Source organism: Neoarius graeffei, chromosome 12 (genome assembly GCF_027579695.1).
Source record: "Neoarius graeffei isolate fNeoGra1 chromosome 12, fNeoGra1.pri, whole genome shotgun sequence".
Classification (NCBI taxonomy): Eukaryota; Metazoa; Chordata; class Actinopteri; order Siluriformes; family Ariidae; genus Neoarius; species Neoarius graeffei.
Genome location: NC_083580.1, coordinates 44,255,389 through 44,276,189, shown reverse-complemented (window position 1 = coordinate 44,276,189; position 20,801 = coordinate 44,255,389). Strand labels below are relative to the sequence as shown.

General features: G+C 42.8%; 1 protein-coding gene across 1 annotated transcript in view; it reads right to left on the bottom strand.

Annotated features, from left to right (window-relative positions):
* c6 (complement component 6) overlaps positions 1–20,801 on the bottom strand; it is a 194,797-nt gene that overhangs the window by 76,698 nt on the left and 97,298 nt on the right. Inside the window, exons 9-13 of the mRNA XM_060934862.1 lie at positions 16,829–16,976; positions 16,001–16,139; positions 15,688–15,882; positions 4,564–4,804; positions 4,356–4,475 (exon numbers count right to left, since the gene is read on the bottom strand). Coding sequence (XP_060790845.1) covers positions 4,356–4,475; positions 4,564–4,804; positions 15,688–15,882; positions 16,001–16,139; positions 16,829–16,976 — 843 coding nt within the window. The remainder of the gene's footprint in view (positions 1–4,355; positions 4,476–4,563; positions 4,805–15,687; positions 15,883–16,000; positions 16,140–16,828; positions 16,977–20,801) is intronic.

The window sequence follows — 20,801 nt, the reverse complement described above, 5'->3', positions numbered from 1 at the left end:
AGTGGTGATTGTTCCGCTGACTGACATAGCATTGGGTGATCTGCTTGTCTTGTTGCTAGTTGGGTGTATTTTCTTGATGGTATTCCAAAAATTGCATGGGTCATTGATGTTAGTGTCAATTAATTGTCGATTGTAGCTTGCTTTAGAGGCTCTTATCTTTGTAGTAACAAGGTTGCGATGACATCTGTACTCCTTCCAATCCTCTTCTGAACCTGATCTCCTTGCTCTTTTCAGAAACATGTCTCTTGCTCTCATGAAATTGCTTATTTCTGTAGTGAACCAGGGGCAGTCGTGGCCACGAATCTTCTTTGTTACCATGGGTGCATGAGCATCGCAGATCTTAGTGAAACGTTCCCTCCACTGTGTCCAAAAACAATCAACATCCTCGATATTTGCATCAAAGTCCTGAAAAGCTTCATGTAAGTCGACGTAGAATAATTCTAGATCATACTTGCTGAAAACTCGGCAGGTGGTGACTCGTGGTTGGAATTTCAAGGAGTTCAGTTTTCTAACACATGCTACCATTTCATGATCACTGAAAGCTGTTGATATGACATCACGTCTCACAATGTTTTGTGGGCTATTAGAAGCAATGATGTCTAGGAGTGATGTACTATTCTTTGTTATCCTCGTGGGCGTATCAACCAACTGTTCCAGACAGATAGTACGAAAAACGCTGACCAATTTCTTGGTGTCGCTGTCGCGCTTTGAGCCAGGTAATAAGTCACAGTTAAGATCTCCCAAGATGATTAACTCCTTGTTTTCTACAGATACTTTATTCAAAACGTCCAGTAACTTATCCATGAACTCGGGGTCGTGATAATCAGATGTAGTTGGGGGGTTGTAGAAATTACCTATCAGAATGCCTTTCGATTTTGGATATAAAACCTCAATCCATATACCCTCAACATCATGTTCTAGGTCAGTTCTCCTGATGTTAGGTGTGAATTCAGCGATGTAAACCAGGACTCCACTATCTGAACCAACAGGCCTGTCCTTTCTGTAGATTTTGAAGCTATCCACCTGGAGCTCACTATCCGGGATATCCTCAGAAAGGTGGGTTTCTGAAAGTCCTATTACATGGAGTCCTTTGTTTGTAGAGCTGAAGAGCCTTAGTTGGTCCAGTTTGTCTAGAAGCAACCATATGTTTTGATGCACGATCTTAAGTCCACGGGTTAGACAAAATTCACTGATCCTGTCTGGTTGGCTCACATTTGGAGCAGCACAACATATGTCTTTACTACATGGCAGGGAGCACTTTAGACAGCATTTGGAATCCTCGTATTGTGCCGCTTGACACTTCAGATGGAATTCAAAATTACAGGACGCACAATAAGCAAATCCTTGGTTTTTCCAGATTGTTTTGCTGCACAAACTGCACACAGGAGGGCCTGGGTTGACTTCCATGTCATTGGAAAGCTGCAGCAAATCATAGCATGATCCACATTGAAGGGGGCTCCACATACACACATCAAGGGAATATCATTGATAGACCAATCATAGCTTTATTGCATCTCTGAATTCCCTTTTGTTTAGATTGAAATCCATGTCCTTGATGGGGATTACTGTTAGCCAATTAGATGCCCCTTTTTCAGTGGCTAATGTCAAAGCTCTCTTAAATTTGTTTGGCAGACTGTCATTCAAATTCTCTAATCGCATCCGCAGAGCATCATCTTTTTCCTTACGAGCCTTATGCTGTAACAATCTGATTATAGATTCTTCAGGTGGCTCATGCATTTGATTAACTATTCACTCAATTAAAAGGTGCAGTGGTCTAGAAAGATGCACCAAACTCTGAGGCAGAGTCTTCACGTGGGTTGGTAAATCCAAATCCTCCCATCCATACTGGTAGAGCTAAAAGGTCTCACTCACTCTGTGTACATCTATGTTCTATTATTGATGGTATCAATACATCGGCAATGACATCTCATTAGAAGATGACAACGTTCTTAAGAAGTATGTCCATTGATGTCCTAATCCAAATGTATAGGCTGCGTAGCAGGCCTGAGGTTGCGTCACTGCAAATTCAGCTAGCTGCTTTATCTCACTTATCCAATTCTTAACCTTCTCACTGATGTACTCCTCAAGAAACGACCTTGAACCAAGTACTGCACCAAGATGTTTATGTCCTTGTGTGGTGATATTAATAGCAGTGTCTTTGAAAACATCTTCAGCATGTTCCTCTCTTCCCCTTTTGGTAATTAACCAGCATTTCTTTGCATTTGGAAAATATCCTAGGTCTGGTCCCATCGTAGTTAAAGCATCCCACCATTCCTTCAACTCCATGAAGGACCCAGCACCACTAGCATCATCAGCAAACCAAAATGTTTCACAGAACTTGAGATATTCAAATAGGCAATCAGCAGTTGGAGTCTAACTGCATATAAACCCATGGCCAAAGGATCACCCTGCATGGTGCCCTCTGCTGATATAATTTCTTTACCTCCTGTTATAAACAGTCTCGCTGGATGTCTGTAGGTGTTTATTGCATATGTTGCTATGGTAGGACATAACACTTTTATATTGTGCAGAGCAGCAGCTCTATTTAGGGCATTGAATGCATTTGAAGCATCGATTAACAGCACGGCATCAGTCTCATCATTTTCAAAAATTCCTTTCATTGCATGAATTGCTGCTTCGCTTCCACCCTTATGGCCTGCACAGACTTGAAGGGATCCACTGGCATCAATAACATCTTGTTTCAAGACTTTCGCAACATATTTTCAAAATATCCTTCTAATAACTTCCCCAACACCAATGAGGCGAACCATGCCCTCACTTTTGTCTAATGGAATAAGTCTACTCTCTACCAATGGTTCAGTGGTGCTAGGGTCGATATACTGTATGCACAGTCCCCTTAACATTGTGGCTAATGCTCTGCATAAATTAATACTCGATTTCTTAAATGATTTGCAGGACAGAATTATTTTAAAGCCAAGGGCATCAATACCAGAAGGCCCACCTGATCCTTTAGTCCTCAATGCTGCTTCTCTTATCATTGCACCATTGATATCATGAAAGATGACTTCCGGGATATCTTCAATTGGGCCGTACAACAATGAACCGAACTTAGGAGGTTGTGCATCAGGATGTTTTTCTTTGAGCTGTATCATAACTTCATTTGTCAATGATAATACACAACCAGCATCGCTCTCACTCAAATAGCACAGTGCAGAGTTGATTTAACCTTCCATTACAAGTTTAGCAAAGATCTTGGCTTTGTTTGGTGGATCAGCTGTTTTGGAAATTTTTGGAAGATGATTCTGGATCATTTGACCTTCACGTGTAAGCTTGTCAATTTTTCCATCTCTTCATAAGATTAGACATTTTTCCAGGCACAATTGGTGATCTTTAGCTTTAGATTTTAAACTGGGTTTTTGTAGCCCAACTGCTAAAAGAACAAATGCAGCCTTTTAGGGCAACATGTTGCAAATCAGAGTGATTGTTCCAATCATTTATGTGTGTTGTTACTTGATCAATAAAGTCTCTACCAGTTTTCCCATAAGGAATGAGAAATGTGTTTTTACACCAAGTTGTAATTTTGTCATATGCCTCTGTGATTGATGATATATTGATTGATATCAGTTCTCCTTTACTATTATGCCTCCACTTTATCTCAAATGACTTAGTAGCAGGTTTATAATAATAATTATGATAATAATAATAATTTAACTTGCAGCTTTCTTACACTAATATGTGAGTAATGCAATTCTAAAAACAATTCCAAAAATAATAATAAAGTAACTATAAATTAAATAGGTAATTAAGATAAAGTATTAATGTACCGGGTAAAACTGGGGGTTCTAGCTTGAAAGGAAAAAAATTACAATTAAATATTTAACACACATTAAAAAATGTATTCTTGCTAATAAAATGTCAAATGACAAGAAAAAGCTAAAACTAGACAACAGCTAAAATAAAAAGATATGTACGTATGTTTTAAACAAATTTGCTGAAGATGTTTGCTGTAAGGAATTCCACAGTTTGGGAGCATTTACTAATTTATCAATGCCAGCCTCACTGCTTCTTTTGTGTTTTGCTTATGGAACAGAAAGTAATTCTGAGTTTAATGATCTTAAACATTCTTATGGAGCATATTCAGTTAGACTTCAATTACCGGTTACATAATTTGTGGCTCGTAAAGAACTTTAGGGTGCATACATTTCCTTACTCATGGATACATTTAGGATAAGAGGCAAAAACAGCAGGAATATGACACACTAATACTTAATCTGGCTCCATTATTAAATGAAGGTGCTGATAACATTGCAGTGGCAGAGGATATGAAGATGGAATTAAATCTATGTAATTAAATTTAATTACATATTAAATCTAATTACAAATTAAATAATTACCTTCATATGTGGTGGTCTGCGTGTTGGTACATCTATTGCTATATGACCTTGTAAAATAAATGGAGAGGAAGATGGAAAATTCATTTCGGATGCAGTTTTTCGTTTGTTCCTGTGTTAAACCTGAAAACGGCAGATAATAATAGTGAAGCTCTAAGAAAATAAATATTCATGATATATAACATCTCAGCCATGCCAATATGTTCGATACCCTGAGTCTTGAGTTGTTCACGGTCATACTGGAAAAGCAGATCATACTGCCCTCCCAGTGTACCAGAACTGAAATAGTGGGTCCCAAACTGCTGAAAGATCTGTGCATAGAGGGCATAGTTGTAGTCCAAAGGTAGGCTGTTGAGGAAAATGAGAAAGGGGTGCGATAGGTATAGGTCAGATGATTTTGTTCTGAAAGTGGAAGTGGCTATTTCCTGGTGTAGCCTGAAATACTCAGAGTCCTGCAAAACAGATTAGGAAAATTATACAATTAGAAATTATAATTAAAAAAAAAAAATCAACTTTATATTACAAGATATTATTCCATACAAAAACACTATCAAAGAGTATGAACTAAGAAAATGAACAGTGAAACAAAGTGATGTTTCTGAATGTGATAAAACTGTGAATATTAATTTCACTTTTTTTTTTATTTCATTAAGGATTTTTCAGGTAGCCTATTATTTGTTACTATCTCTCTGGCAATTTTTTTTCTCTTTCTCTCTTTAGTCATGTCTTTGTACTGTATTTTATTTATTCATTCATTCACTTATTCATTTTCAGTAAACACTTCATCCTGGTGATGTATTGATTAAACCGAATAAATGAATTATTATTATTATTATTATTATTATTATTATTATTAATAATAATAATAATAATAATAATAATAAGGGTGGCACAGTGGGTCAGCAGAGAGTGTTGCCACCTCAAAACTCTAGGGTCGATTCCTGGCTCTGGTTACTGTCTCTGGAGTTTCACATATTCTCCTGTGTAATGCTGCGGGCTTCCCCGCAGGCGGAGCCTACTTACAAGGGCTTTTAAAGTAGGCATAGCTCCAGTTGCTATGCAACAGTTACATGTGCATCATCAGGCAAGATCAATCCATTTGCATTCCTCAGAGATGTATACCTCACATCTGTAATCCTCGCAATGTAATCCTTTCATAAGTTTTTGCTCATTTTTTGAGATACAGCCATCACAATTTCCCTCAGAGCAAGCCAGAATTGTCTATATGATTCCTCTATTGTCTGGCTGAGCATTAGTGTGGGGCACAGCAGTTTGGTAGCACAAGCTAACCGCTAGTTCTACATGCGATTCTTTTGTGCCAAAACTCAAGGGAACCTTTGATCATCTGCTCAAAGGGGAGGGCCTGGTGTCATCCCTCCTTTGCATCCACCAAGGGACCCACTCAGTGGCAGACAAAGCCATTGCCACAGGCTGGAACACCTCAACCTTTCAGGCAGCATACATACAAAAGAACTGAACGACAAACTTCTGTTGAACTTGAGATCCCCCCAGAGCAGTTGGAAGAACTGTACCAGCTATCAATCAGCATGGACAATTGCCTGCACGAAGGATGCAGGACCTGTTAGTCACACAGTTGTAGCTCAGCTCAACTGTGCAACACCCTCACACTTCCAGCTAATGAAATGGAGCACTGGGAGGGGGTCAAACCTATACAGCTGGGTGCCATTGACCTCCTTGCTGGGGCCCAGTGGTCTTGGGCTCCCAAAGACAAGTGCTTGTACTGTGAAAAAACAGGTCACTGGTGCCCTCATTGTCCCTGGCTGAAGGCAAAAGGCAGATGTCATTCCAGGAAGGGGGACCTGTGATAGCCCAAAACCCTACCCCTCATGCTATGAGCCTTTTCATTCCAGCCAATCTCACTTTTGGGGGGGGATCAGACCATCAACCTGGAGGCCTTCATAAATTGGGTGCAGGCAATTTTATTGATATAACCCCTCTGGGTTTGCCAGTAGACCTGCTCCCTCATCCTATTCCGGTCTCAACAATGGACAGGTGGGGTCAGGTCCTCATCTCATCTCATTATCTGTAGCCGCTTTATCCTGTTCTACAGGGTCGCAGGCAATCTGGAGCCTATCCCAGCTGACTACAGGCGAAAGGCGGGGTACACCCTGGACAAGTCGCCAGGTCATCACAGGGCTGACACATAGACAACCATTCACACTCACATTCACACCTACGGTCAATTTAGAGTCACCAGTTAACCTAACCTGCATGTCTTTGGACTGTGGGGGAAACCGGAGCACCCGGAGGAAACCCACGCGGACACGGGGAGAACATGCAAACTCCACACAGAAAGGCCCTCGCCGGCCACGGGGCTCGAACCCAGACCTTCTTGCTGTGAGGCGACAGCGCTAACCACTACACCACCGTGCCGCCCAGGGTCAGATCCTATAGACTTCTAGTCTGGCTAACGCGACTTCAAAGCTCTACGAGCTATTGGTCTGGCCAAGATATTAAGCCCAACCATTTCCCAGAGCCCATGGTTGACCTGCCTCCCTGAAATGCCTCAGTTTGCTACTGGTCGAAGCCAGAAAAGGCTGTGATGAAGCTTAAACCAATCACATCACTCTTTCCTCTGACGTATGTGATGCGACGGGGCTAACTGGTAGATTAAACCATAGACATCCTATTATTAAACTCTTACCGAAGCCAGTCGGAAGCAAGGCGAAAATGTCCTTCCTTTCAATAAATACCTCCAGGGCTGCTCTTTGCTCTGTTTTCAATGAGAACTTCCCGTTGAATGCTTTCAATACAGTATTCGTGAATGAAGCGCTTCCGGTATAGATTCTGTAAACAATCTATGGCTTCCGGTCGCAGTTCTACTACGTCAGTGCCTTGAACACGCCTCTACCCAGGGCCGTTGGAGATGCTCAAAGTTGATTGGTTGCCGATTTTTCGGGAGCTTTTAAGAGCTGGAGATAGCTTGCCTGGCCAGACTAAGCTCGCAACAGGCCCTCGTGTTGCGTCACGCTTAGGATGGGCGGGCCCAGGCTAATAGACTTCACCCATCATGCTCCAGCTGGGTGCTCACACAGAATGCTTACCCTCATTACTGTGTTATGAGGGTCACAACCCCAGGGTGGACTGGTCCACTAGGTCCATTTTGGTCTGGGACTCTCAATGCTCCCAGAGGTTCCTAAAAGGAATACATGCCCTTGCACCATGGTCATCAGACCTGATGGATTTTTCCTGAGTACCACCTGAATATATGGAGACCTCAAAGAGGTCTTTAAAAAAATGTGCAGATCCTTCCCCTACATAGACCATTTGACTGCACATTTAACCTGCTCCCAGGGACCACTCCACCCAGGGGCAGGCTGTTTTCATTATCACCCTCAGAACATAAATCCGTGGAAGATTACATCAAAGAGGTGATGTACCTGGGGTTTATTTGTCCATCTACCTTTCCTGCAGGAACAGGGTTTTTCTTTATGAAAGAGGGGGGCCTGCACCCCTGCATTGATTGATTATTGTGGCCTCAAATGCCATCACCCAGAAGGACAGGTATCTGCTGGCCTTGATGAATTCAGCCTTTGAATTCTTGATGGAGGCCAAGATCTTCTCCAAATTGGACCTGTGCAGTGATTATAACCTTGCCCACATTAGACCAGGTGATACTGTAAGTGGAAGGCAGCCTTCATCACACCATCAGGACACTATGAATATTCAGTAATGCCCTTTTGGCCTGATGAATGTGCCCATGGTCTTCCAGCATTTCATCAACAATGTCCTACAGGAGATGCTCTACCACTACATGTTCATCTATTGAGATGACATTTTTATTCCATGGAGGAACATGTTGTGCATGTGCACAGGGTCCTAGAGCTGCTCCTGCAGAACTACTTGTACATCAAACTTGAGCAGTCACAGTTCCACATCACTATGATCTCCTTTTTGGGCCTTGTGGTCCATGGGGGGCCTGAGCATGGACCAAGTCAAGGTAAGGGCTGTCTCAAGTTGGTCATACAGTACAGCGCTTTTTAACATTTTGCAACTTGGCAGTTCCCCTCAGTGCACTTACCAAAAAGATAGCAGGAGCTTTAAGTGGACCAGAGAAGCCCAAAAGGCCTTTATTGCCCTTAAGAAAAGGCTGATGTCAGCATCTGTCCTTCTTTTGTGCAATCCAGAGGCTCAGTTCATTGTTGAGGTGGATGCCTCAGATGTTGGTGTGGGGGGCGTCCTCTCCCAGCATGGTGGTCCTGACCAAAGGCAGCACTTGTGTGCACATTACTCCCACCACCTCACCCCACCAGAGAGGAACTATGATGTTGGGGACCAAGGAGCTCCTGGTCATGAAAAAAGGACCTGGAGGAGTGGAGGCACTGTCTGAAGGGGGCTAAGCATCGGGTAATAGTCTGGACAGACCATAAGAACCTGGCCTACATTCAGCAGGCCAAGTGCTTAAACACATGGCAGACCAGATGGTCACTGCTCTTTACTAGATTTGGCTTTGTTTTGTTATACAGACGAGGTAAAAGGAACCTCATGTCCCCAAGTCTGCACATCCTCAAGCACTGGCCTTGGACCACACATCCTCATTCTCAGGGCCCCCAAGGGGCAGCCACAACATTGGAATTTTTGTGCTGACATTTCTGTTGGCCTAGTATGGATAGGTACATCTGGCCCTATCCAGCCTATGTAGCAGCCTGTCGGGTCTGCACCCAGAATGAGGAGCCCCACACATGCCCATCTGGCCTGCTGTACCCTCCTGCTCTTGGGCCCACATTTTGGTGAATTTCATCACAGGCCTGCGAATTTTGCAGAAAATGTCCTTTATACTGGTCATCATAGATCAGTTTCTTGAGGCCAATGGAACTCCTCCTACAGCACATCAGAATCAGAATTGTGTTTATTGCCAAGTACATTCTTACATACAAGGAATTTGCTTTGGTATTTGGTGCATGAACAGTTAAGATGAAAGAATTTAGTAAGAAACAAAAGTAGTAATATAAATAGAATAAAAATATGTAGAAATCTAAAATGTACAATTGGAAAAATAGATATATTTAAATAGTATGTACATGGATTATTTAAAAGTCCAAGCTGTACAGTATGTCCTGGAATGTGCAATAATAGGTCACAGGATGAAAATGAAGAGTCATGACATGAACTGGGCATGAAGAAGAAAATATGTGCAATGGGTTATTTAAATAACCAAGCTGTACAGTGTATGCCAGAAAGTGCAGTACAAGTTCATAGAATGAAGATGGCATGACACGACCATGAAATTTGCAAATAGGAGTCCATAGAAGAAGTGCACTAACGTTACACATTGAGAGTGTGAGTTTAGAGTTAGTGGGGGTCTCTGACCTCATTGATAGGGAAAAAGCTGGCCTTATGGTGTGAGGTTTTGGTCCTAATGGACTACAACCTCCTACCAGAGGAGAGTGTCTTAAAGGAACAGTCCACCGTATTTCCATAATGAAATATGCTCTTATCTGAATTGAGACGAGCTGCTCCGTACCTATCCGAGCTTTGCGCGACCTCCCAGTCAGTCAGACGCAGTCAGACGTGCTGTCACTCCTGTTAGCAATGTAGCTAGGCTCAGTATGGCCAATGGTATTTTTTGGGGCTGTAGTTAGATGCGACCAAACTCTTCCACGTTTTTCCTGTTTACATAGGTTTATATGACCAGTGATATGAAACAAGTTCAGTTACACAAATTGAAACATAGCGATTTTCTATGCTATGGAAAGTCCGCACTATAATGACAGGCATACTAACACTTTCTGCGCGCTTCGGCAGCGCATTGATACGGAGCTCAGATATCAATGTGCTGCCGAAGTGCACAGAAGGTGTTAGTACGCCTGTCATTATAGTGCGGACTTTCCATAGCATAGAAAATCGCTACATTTCAATTTGTGTAACTGAACTTGTTTCATATCACTGGTCATATAAACCTATGTAAACAGGAAAAACGCGGAAGAGTTTGGTCGCATCTAACTACAGACCCAAAAAATACCATTGGCCATGCTGAGCCTAGCTACATTGCTAACAGGAGTGACAGCACGTCTGACTGCGTCTGACTGACTGGGAGGTCGCGCAAAGCTCGGAGAGGTACGGAGCAGCTCGTCTCAATTCAGATAAGAGCATATTTCATTATGGAAATACGGTGGACTGTTCCTTTAAAGAGTTTCTGTTTGGGATTAGCTACAATCCTTTCTGCCTTCCTCAGGGTCCTGGACTTGTACAGGTCCTAAAGAGATGGAAGATTGCAGTTGATCATCCTCTTGGCAGAGCGAATAATGGGCTGCAGTCTGCTCTTGTCCTTGGCAATGGCAGTAGCATACCAGATGATGATGGAGTAGGTGAGGATGAACTCAATGATGGCAGTGTAAAAGTGCACCATCGTTGTCTTTGGCAGATTGAACTTCTTCAGCTGACACAGGAACAACATCCTCTTCTGTGCTTTCTCAATGAGAGAGCAGATATTCATCTCTCACTTGAGGTCCTGAGTGATTGTAGTCCACAGGAAGCAGAAATAGTCCACAGAGGTTACTGGGAAGTCAAACTGGGTGATGGGGGAGGGTGTGGCAGAGCTCCTCCTGAAGTCTCAATCATCTCCACTGTCTTTAGAGCATTGAACTCCAAGTTGTTCTGCCTGCACCAGGACACCAGCTGGTCAATCTCCCACCTGTAGGCAGACTCATTTGAGGTGAGTCCAATGAGAGTGGTGTCATCTGCAAACTTCAGGAGCTTTCAGACTGATGACTGGAGGTTCAGCTGTTGGTGTATAGGGAGAAGAGTAGAGGAGAAAGCCTTGGGGGGGTCTGGTGCTGATGATCCAGTTGACAGAAACATGTTTCCCCAGCTTCACATGCTGCTTCCTGTCTGACAGGAAGTCAGTGATCCACCTGCAGGTGGAGTCTGGCAAGCTCAGCTGGGAGACCCTGTCCTGCAGAACAGCTAGGATGATCATGTCGAAGGTGGAGCTGAAGTCCACAAACAGGATCCTAGCATAAGTTCCTGGGGAGTCCAGGTGCTGGAGGATGAAATTAAGAGCCATGATGACAGCATCATCTGCAGATCTTTTGGTTCTGTGAGCAAACTGCAAGGGGTCTAGGCGTGGGTCAGTGATGACTTTAAGATGGGAAAGAACAAGATGCTCAAAAGATTTCATAACCACAGAAGTAAGGGTGATGGGTCTGTAGTCTTTTTTTTTTGGGGGGGGTAACATTGAAGGCTTTGAAGCAGGCTGGCACATGGCATGCCTCTAGTGAAGATGCTGAAGATGTTTGTGAACACCAGAGACAGTGGGTCAGCACAGGTCTTCAGGGTGAATAGAGAGACAGAGTCAGGACCTGCTGCTTTGTGGGGGTTCAGCTTCTTAAAGAGTCTCTTAATGTCTATCTCCAAAATGGAGAGAGTTGTGGGTGTGGTGGTGGGGGAGTAGGCCTCTAAAGTGTGAAGTTGTAAAGAAGCCCCAGCATCAGTTGAGGTGGGGGAAGTAGGGAAGGGTGGGCAGGAGCTGGTGTGTGTAGTCATGGGGGATTATATCAAGACAGACCCATTGTCTTTCAAAGTGACAGTAGAACTCATTCAGTTGGTTGTCCAGGCACAAGTCATTAACAGCGTGGGGGGGTTGTATGGTCAGGGTGCATGGCTTTCTGGTTGATGTGGTTTCAGACTGGCATCCACAGTTCACAAGCCAATTCTGGAAGGCCTTTTGCCAACTCCGTGGGGAAGCTACTGTATGGCCTGAAGATTAGAGAAGCAGCCTTGGGCCCAAAGGGTCACCAGTTTGATTCCTGAGAGGAGTTGAGTGAATGAACAGTGCTTACCTAACCCCTTACCACTTATCTAACCCTAACTCTACAGTGGTGCTTGAAAATTTGTGAACACTTTAGAATTTTCTATATTTCTGCATAAATATGACCTAAAACATCAACAGATTTTCACACAAGTCCTCAAAGTAGATAAAGAGAACCCAGTTAAACAAATGAGACAAAAATATGATACTTGGTCATTTATTTATTGAGGAAAATGATCCAATATTACATATCTGTGAGTGGCAAAAGTATGTGACCGTCTAGGATTAGCAGTTAAGTTGAAGGTGAAATTAGAGTCAGGTGCTTTTAATCAATGGGATGGTAATCAAGTGTGAGTGGGCACCCTGTTTTATTTAAAGAACAGGGATCTAGCAAAGTCTGATCTTCACAACACGTTTGTGGAAGTGTATCATGGCATGAACAAAGGAGATTTCTGAGGACCTCAGAAAAAGCATTGCTGATGCTCATCAGGCTGGAAAAGGTTACAAAACCATCTCTAAAGAGTTTGAACTCCACCAATCCACAGTCAAGGCCAATTTATGCTGACAACCCAGTCCTCGCAGACGGCATCGCAGATAGCTTCTGCAAAGCCTCCCCCCCTTCGCAGATGCTCTGCGCGCACCCTGCGTGCACCTCCCAAAAATTGTGACCACCGCAGACAGCGTCGCAGACAAGAGGGCTCTGATTGGTCCACTCTACATCTGCTGTACACGCACTTCCGCTTCCTTACTTTCCCGGTTTGGTTTGTTTTCACGACTGCCATTTTTAAAAACATGAGCGAAGATGAAGCAGCATGAAGAGCAGTTGATCAAGGAAGTGAGGAAGTACGTACATCTATACGACTCCAGTTCTAGTCATTATAAGCATAATTATAAGTAACCGGAGGATAAACACTCCACTAACCACACCCACCAACTACTCCTAGTGATTTCGTGACTTCACGCCCCCTTGCATTGTGGCGGTGAATAACATCGCGCATGCCTATACACACCTATACTCCCCGCTCAATGATAAATTACAACTGTCTGCGAAAAGCTATCTGCGAAAGCCTTGTCGCAAGAGCTTGCAGAGCCCCTCAGACAGATTGTGTACAAATGGAGGAAATTCAAGACCATTGGTACCCTCCCAAGGAGTGCTTGACCAACAAAGATCACTCCAAGAGCAACATGTGTAATAGTTGGTGAGGTCACAAAGGACCACAGGATAACTTCTAAGCAACTGAAGGCCTCTCTCATATTGGCTAATGTTAATGTTCATGAGTCCACCATCAGGAGAACATTGAACAACAATGTTGTGCATGGCAAGGCTGCAAGGAGAAAGCCACTGCTTTCCCAAAAGAACATTGCTGCTCGTCTGCAGTTTGCTAAAGATCACATGGACAACCCGAAGGCTATTGGAAAAATGTTTTGTGGACGGATGAGACCAAAATAGAACTTTTTGGTTTAAATGAGAAGCGTTCTGTTTGGAGAAAGGAACTGCATTCCAGCATAAGAACCTTATCCCATCTGTGAAACATGGTGGTGGTAGTATCATGGTTTGGGCCTGTTTTGCTGCATCTGGGCCAGGACGGCTTGCCATCATTGATGGAACAGTGAATTCTGATTTATACCAGCGAATTCTAAAGGAAATATCAGGACATCTGTCCATGAACTGAATCTCAAGAGAAGGTGGGTCATGCAGCAAGACAATGACCCTAAGCACACAAGTCGTTCTACCAAAGAATGGTTAAAGAAGAATAAAGTTAATGTTCTGGGATGGCCAAGTCAAAGTCCTGACCTTAATCCAATGGAAATGTTGTGGAAGGACCTGAAGTGAGCAGTTCATGTGAGGAAACCCACCAACATCCCAGAGTCAAAGCTGTTCTGTATGAAGGAATTGGATAAAATTCCTCCAAGTCAGTGTGCAGGACTGATCAACAGTTACCGGAAACGTTTAGTTGCAGTTATTGCTGCACAAGGGGGTCACACCAGATACTGAAAGCAAAGGTTCACATACTTTTGCCACTCACAGATATGTAATATTGGATCATTTTCCTCAATAAATAAATGACCAAGTATCATATTTTTGTCTCATTTGTTTAAGTGGGTTCTCTTTATCTACTTTGAGGACTTGTGTGAAAATCTGATGATGTTTTAGGTCATATTTATGCAGAAATATAGAAAATTCTAAAGGGTTCACAAACTTTCAAGCACCACTGTACAGTATATCATGGCTGAAGTGCAAGGCACCTAACCCCCAACTACTCCCAGGGCACTGTAAGCGTAGCTGCCCACTGCTCTGGGTGGGTGTGCCCATTGCTCACTTGTGTGTGCATGCATGTGTTCGCTGCTTCAGCTGGATTAAATGCAGAGGAGGAATTTCACTGTACTTGAGTGTACATGTGACAAATACAGGCTTCTTCTTTTTCTTCTTCAAATGGAGAGGGTGAATTAAGACCTGGAGTGCTTTCTCAGGTGCCTAGTATCTGCTAACCCCGCATTGTGGGCATGGCATTTAGTCTGGGTACAATATGCCCACAACACTCTCTGGCACTCCTCATTAGGTATGTTACCTTTTGAGTGCCAATTCGATTACTGCCACCCATGTTTGCAGAGCATGAGCAGGAGGCGGACTTCCCAGCAGTGGAGCACATATTGCTAGGCTGTCCCTGCAGGCTACTACCCAGAGAGTGATCTGCTCAGCCAATCGCAAACAGCATTTGACCCCAAGCTTCCAACCTGGCCACTGCATTTGGTTAGCCAACAAGGATCTTCCCTTGCAGATAGAGTCCAAGAAGTTGGCCCCACAGTATGTCAGACCCTGCAAAATCCTTAGGAGGATCAACCCAGTGGCATACCACTTGGCTCTTCCTTGCTCAGTGAGGCTCAAGCCCACCTTCTATGTCTCATGCTTGAAGCCAGGCTTTTGCAGTCCAATGGCAGCTCTAGTGCAACCAGTATCACCTCTGGCACACATCATTGACAGAGCTCCAGCCTTCAGTTATATGCATACTAGACTCATACCGTGTCCATACCCAGAACCTAGTGGACTGGGAAGGGTATGGGTCCAAGGATTGTTCTTAGGTCCCAACATTGCACATTTTGCACCCAGAGCTCATTAGGGACTTCTGCAGAGACCACACAGCTGGCCTGGGAATGTCAGGAGCTGTTCATAGGAGGGGGGTACTGTAAAACCTTGAGCTTCCTTGCAGGCAGAGCCACAGCCATTGACAAGGGCTTTTAAAACAAGCATAGACCCTGGTTGCCATGCAGTGGTCACATGCATGTAATCAGGCAAGATGTGCAACACATGCCCAGGCCTCTTTATAAGCCAGTCACATCCTTCACTCCTTGTGCGAACATCTGTGCTATCTATTCACCTGTGGTGTCTCACCTTAATTGGTGGAATTAATAAAACTATTAATGTTTAATATATTACTTAATAGTGCCTAAGGCTTAATAAATTGTGAACAAATATATTATTTAGTTAATTAATAACTTCATGATTAACATTGTAAATTCAAATTTTTCAACTCCTACTGTAACATATTAGCTAATTTTACTTGCCTTTTTTTGAAATGCACTCATTTCTTCCTTGAAGGATTTAGACAGGTCAGAATTTCGGATGATGCTCAGAAAGGTGGGAATTTCCAAGGAAAAGCTGGGTGGATAAATCTGTCCAGAATATGAGGTCTGACTTTTTAAAGTGACCTGCTGAGTTTGCACTTGTGGGTTCTCCTTAATATCATCAAGTGTTTCCACCTAATAGATCAAATTAAAGTGAGAAAAAAGTCCATACTACATTTGTAATAAAATAAAATTAAAAAAAAAAATAGGTAGAGGCAAGCACAGGCAAAATGAAAAGAGAAAAATCCCTTACATTGATTTCATAGCTCTCAATGTTGGCTGGGATTCGGTAGAGTTTCCTGTTTGCTTTGCTGCGGTTTACAACACATTCATCTCCCATGATAGAGTTGTCTAGGACAGCACCCCTCATCTGCTCTGCAACAACATCAAACCTGGTGTCCAACACAGAATGAATCAGCTTTCACATAAATGCTTCAGTAAATCAATGAGTTTTTTCAATAGTCAGTTCATCTCTCTATCTCATCCTCATCTGCTTGTCACTTTTATGATGTTTAAAGGAATAATCCAGAGTGATATGCTCTCTAGGTCTATTTTCGCATTATTGGGAGTGCATACATTGAGTTGCTACCACAATCACGTCAATCGGATGTGTTTTGAGTCGAGTGCCGAGTGCAGAGCCCATCCCTGCACTCGGCACTCAACTTTTTCGGACTTTCCCCTGAAGATGGCGTCTGGAGAAGAACAACTTCAGGTAAGGTACTTGCTTTGTATTTACTCTTCAACACACTCTGTCCGTGCACTTGCAGAGCTAGGGACGCTTCGTTTTGTTTGTAGGAACCCTCTACTCACTTCCACAGAACTGTCATGTTGTTTTGAGCTTTGCAATGGTTTTAAAACTAGCGTTTTGTATCGGCAAAAAGACATGCCCCTCGCACTGCCGTGTTAGCGCTTTCCGGTTGAAATCACAAAAAAACGAACTGTCTCAAAACACATCCGATTGACGTGATTGTGGTAGCAACTCAACGTATGCACTCCCAATAATGCGAAAATAGACCTAGAAAGCATATCACTCTGGATTATTCCTTTAAGTCATGAGATCCACTGTCTAAATGATTTTTACCCATTGCCTATGAGATCCACTCCAGGAAGGACGTAAAACTCTCTTGTTGCAGAACACACTCTGTTGATTTTTCCACAGTTCTTCTCATCAGAGTTGTCCAGGCAGTCATTCTGGCCATTACACTCTAGAATAGCTTTTATACATCTGCCTGTTGAAAATGCATTTGTAAAGAATCAGTTCATCATTGCAGCATTGTAGTGTGGCTCTACAATGAAAATGAACTAAATGTGTGTTTGGCAGTGAGCAGAGCAAAACCATTCTAGCCAGGCTATTAATGCACATGTTCCTAATCCTTATCCTAGAGAACTCTCTGTCCTTTCCTGCTCTTTGAAGTTCACTGATTTAGTTAAATCAGGTGTGGTGGGAACAGGGGAAACACGATACTGTTACTCCAGGATAAGGGTTGGGAAAATGTGAAATAATGTGAACCATCTTAGAACGCATGCCTCATTATCTCTAGCTGTTTTATTCTGTTCTACAGGGTCACAGGCAAGCTGGAGCCTATCCCAGCTGACTACAGGCGAAAGGCGGGGTACACCCTGGACAAGTCGTCAGGTCATCTCAGGGTTGACACATAGACACAGACAACCATTCACACTCACACCTATGGTCAATTTAGAGTTACCAGTTAACCTAACCTGCATGTCTTTGGACTGTGGGGAAACCGGAGCACCCGGAGGAAACCCACGCGGACAACATGGAAACCACGCACAGAAAGGCCCTTGCCGGCCATGGGGCTCGAACCCGGACCTTCTTGCTGTGAGGCAACAGCGCTAACCACTACACCACCGTGCCGCCCAGAATGCATGTCCACATTAATAATAATAATAATAATAATAAAATAGACCAGTGAAGTTGTACAAAGTGATGCTAGCATAAACATTCCAAGCAATTTAAAAATGATTAATGAATGATATGTTATTTTATATTCACTCTTAGGTGAAACAAGCAAAACAATTTGTACACCACTATACATCCATCCATTATCTGTAGCTGTTTATCCTGTTCTACAGGGTCGCAGGCAAGCTGCAGCCTATCCCAGCTGACTGTGGGCGAGAGGCGGGATACACCATGGACAAGTTGCCAGGTCATCACAGGGCTGACACGTAGACACAAACGTGTGTGTGTGGTGCTGTATGAGTGATTCACTAATAATTCACAAATAGTTGCTCTTTTTGAACTGAACAAAAGAAGTCACACAAATAAATCAAAAATTGTTTGTTTGTTTGTTGCTGCTGCTGTTGTTGTTTCATGAAAAGCATTGTTCTCCCCAGAGCGCTTTTGCATGTCGGGGCCGGCACGCTTTAGTTTCATGCCGACATGCTTTAAATTTCCTGACATGCTATTTCTTTGCTCCGACACTTGCTGAAAAATCACATCAGATTCCTACCTTGCAATGTTTGGGGCATATTTTGAAGGAAAATCAGCCCCCAATGAGAGGGGGGAACCCCTCTCGTACTCTCCCCCTGTGCGCCTTTGGCCCAAAAGTTAGGGCTTTATTTTAAACCTAGGGAGAACACTGGAAAAGGGACCACTATATGACCACCATTATCACTGATAAATTGTAGTGTGTGGGATTCTAGTACATGTGTACAAATCAGACAATCAGGCAAATCTATAACCTAAATCAATCGCAACCTTGAACACTGGAGCCTGCACAAGCTTTCTAGGTTTTTAGTTTACAAACCCCATTTCCAGACAAGTTGGGATATTTTCCAAAATGCAATAAAAACAAAAATCTGTGATTTGTTAATTCATGTGAATGTTTATTTAGAGCAAGACACCCTTTCAATTTCATAAAATCAGTGAAATTTAGTTCCCTCTGAAATTTGGTAATTGTGACATATGTTTAGTTCTGTAACATCTCAAAAAAAAAAAAAAAAAACCTGGCCCTTCTGTGGCTGGGAAGTTATTTATTTTGAGGGGATTCCCCAGCAAGTAATGCACATGAAATTGAGTCAAGCAGAGAGGATGTGCGCATGCGCAAGTTTTCATTGAACGGGCACTGACCCAGTTATGTCATTTTACCGCGAGACGAGGAGCTAATCACAATATTCACATTGCAAGTTCAGTACTCAAGTTGTGACAGAAAATATGACCGAGCCAATGGATCCTACACATCAAATGCTGGTTAGTATGTTTCTCTCTATCATAAATATTAAAATTAATGAAGAGCATGCTGCAATTAGCCCAAATATGTATCTTTTTGAGGTGAACGTGAGCCTGGTCACTCATCTTGTTAAAGTCCGTTTTTCATTGAGCGTATTTTAGCCAGTATTCATTAGTCATAACAAAAAAATTATGTATTGATTTCACAGTGTAAATATTATTCCTATGTATTAGATAATTTACATAGAAGGTCCTTTTTTATCATTGCAATGGTGAAGATCGTTGAGCGAAAATGTGTGTAATTAGACTATACACCTGCATTGCACAACTTCTGGTGAACAGCCTCTCGATTCGCTATCATACTGTGCAGTTTATTTCGCTGAGCAAGACAAAATATAGTTCTTTTTCACTGTGGCAGCGGGGGCGTGGTCAAGCGCTGGTTTGTGAATGGAGAGCCAGACCGGTGCTGTGTGTGTGTGTGCACGCAGTGAGAGGATCTCTTCTCCTGGCTGAAATCATGTTGGTACAGTCAGGGGCACCGCCAGAAATTTTGGGCCCCATGAAAGATTAGAATTTTGGGCCCCCCAACTTTGCCCACCCTCGTCACAATTGCACTATTGTCATTATTTGACTTTTGATAGCCCATGGACCTTGAGTTTGTGACTTTATTACATTTTATGTATTAACCTACCAGGGACTAGATGAAAACTGGTCAGTGACTAATTCTGGTGCATTTACAATCACAAATGAAAATTCAAGATTTTGCCACATGCCTTCTTGTGCTAGGACAATTGGTAGTGATGAGGGGCCTGGCTCTGTTATCAGCAATGCATGCAAGTTAGTTAATGCATGAAAAAGTTTGATGCATTCAAGTTTGATGCATTTAAATGAACTCCATACTCAGTAGCCTTACAAATGTTACCCATAAAAGACAGGAAACATCTTATTATAAATTTATTTCAAAGTGACACGGAGTGACATTTCAATTTGATCAATTACGTATGTATTTCTTCATATGTTGTAACCTCTATCCCTCTTTTATGTGTGCTGCGCTTTCTCCAGCTCCTCAATTTGAAACCAATGGTTTAGAATGTGTGAACATTCCACACACGTAGCCATGTCAAACACTTGACTGGTGTCCGTTATTAGCAACACTTTAATCTAGCACACTGTGTATATGGCGCTCACTCATTAAAAACTTCAATCCTAAAGCATTTATGGGTTGTATTGCTGCTTACCTCCTTCCCCAAAGAGGGGTTCAGTGGTTTGGTAGGGCGGAGGTCACCCTGAGGCTGAATCTGTGCATATTTAGGGCACCCCATTAGTTATGAAACTGGTTATTAGCACTAGTTATTAGCACCAACATAACGTAATATTTCATCTTGTTTATCACACAAGTCAGTTCAGTTATTAAAATGGAAAAAATGTCACTGTACAAACTGTAAAAGTGTTCTCTTGATAGGCTAATCCAACCACGTTCATACTGTTCATTTACCATTCGCTAATATTTTGAACACACGTGAGCGATAGCTACCTTTCTTTGGGAAAAACTGAGTGACCAGTTGCCTGCCTCTCCGGTCCCTCTCAGCTTTCAGCTGCCTTTCTTTATGTTTTTGACAGCCACTCTTCATATTTAGCGATCATAGACTGTACGCACTCCACTGCTGGCTGGCTAGCTGCTGCACCGCGACACAGCAGCAAGTAGCGTTGCACTGATCAGCACACAGATTTAACGCATCGCGCTTCTGCCAGAACTGGACCATACCATTTCGCAAAAGGGGGAGGGTTAAATGACAATATGTTGAAGAACTCAAGAAATAGACAACCTTGTTCAATTAGCTCATTTTACAAGATGGAATATTGC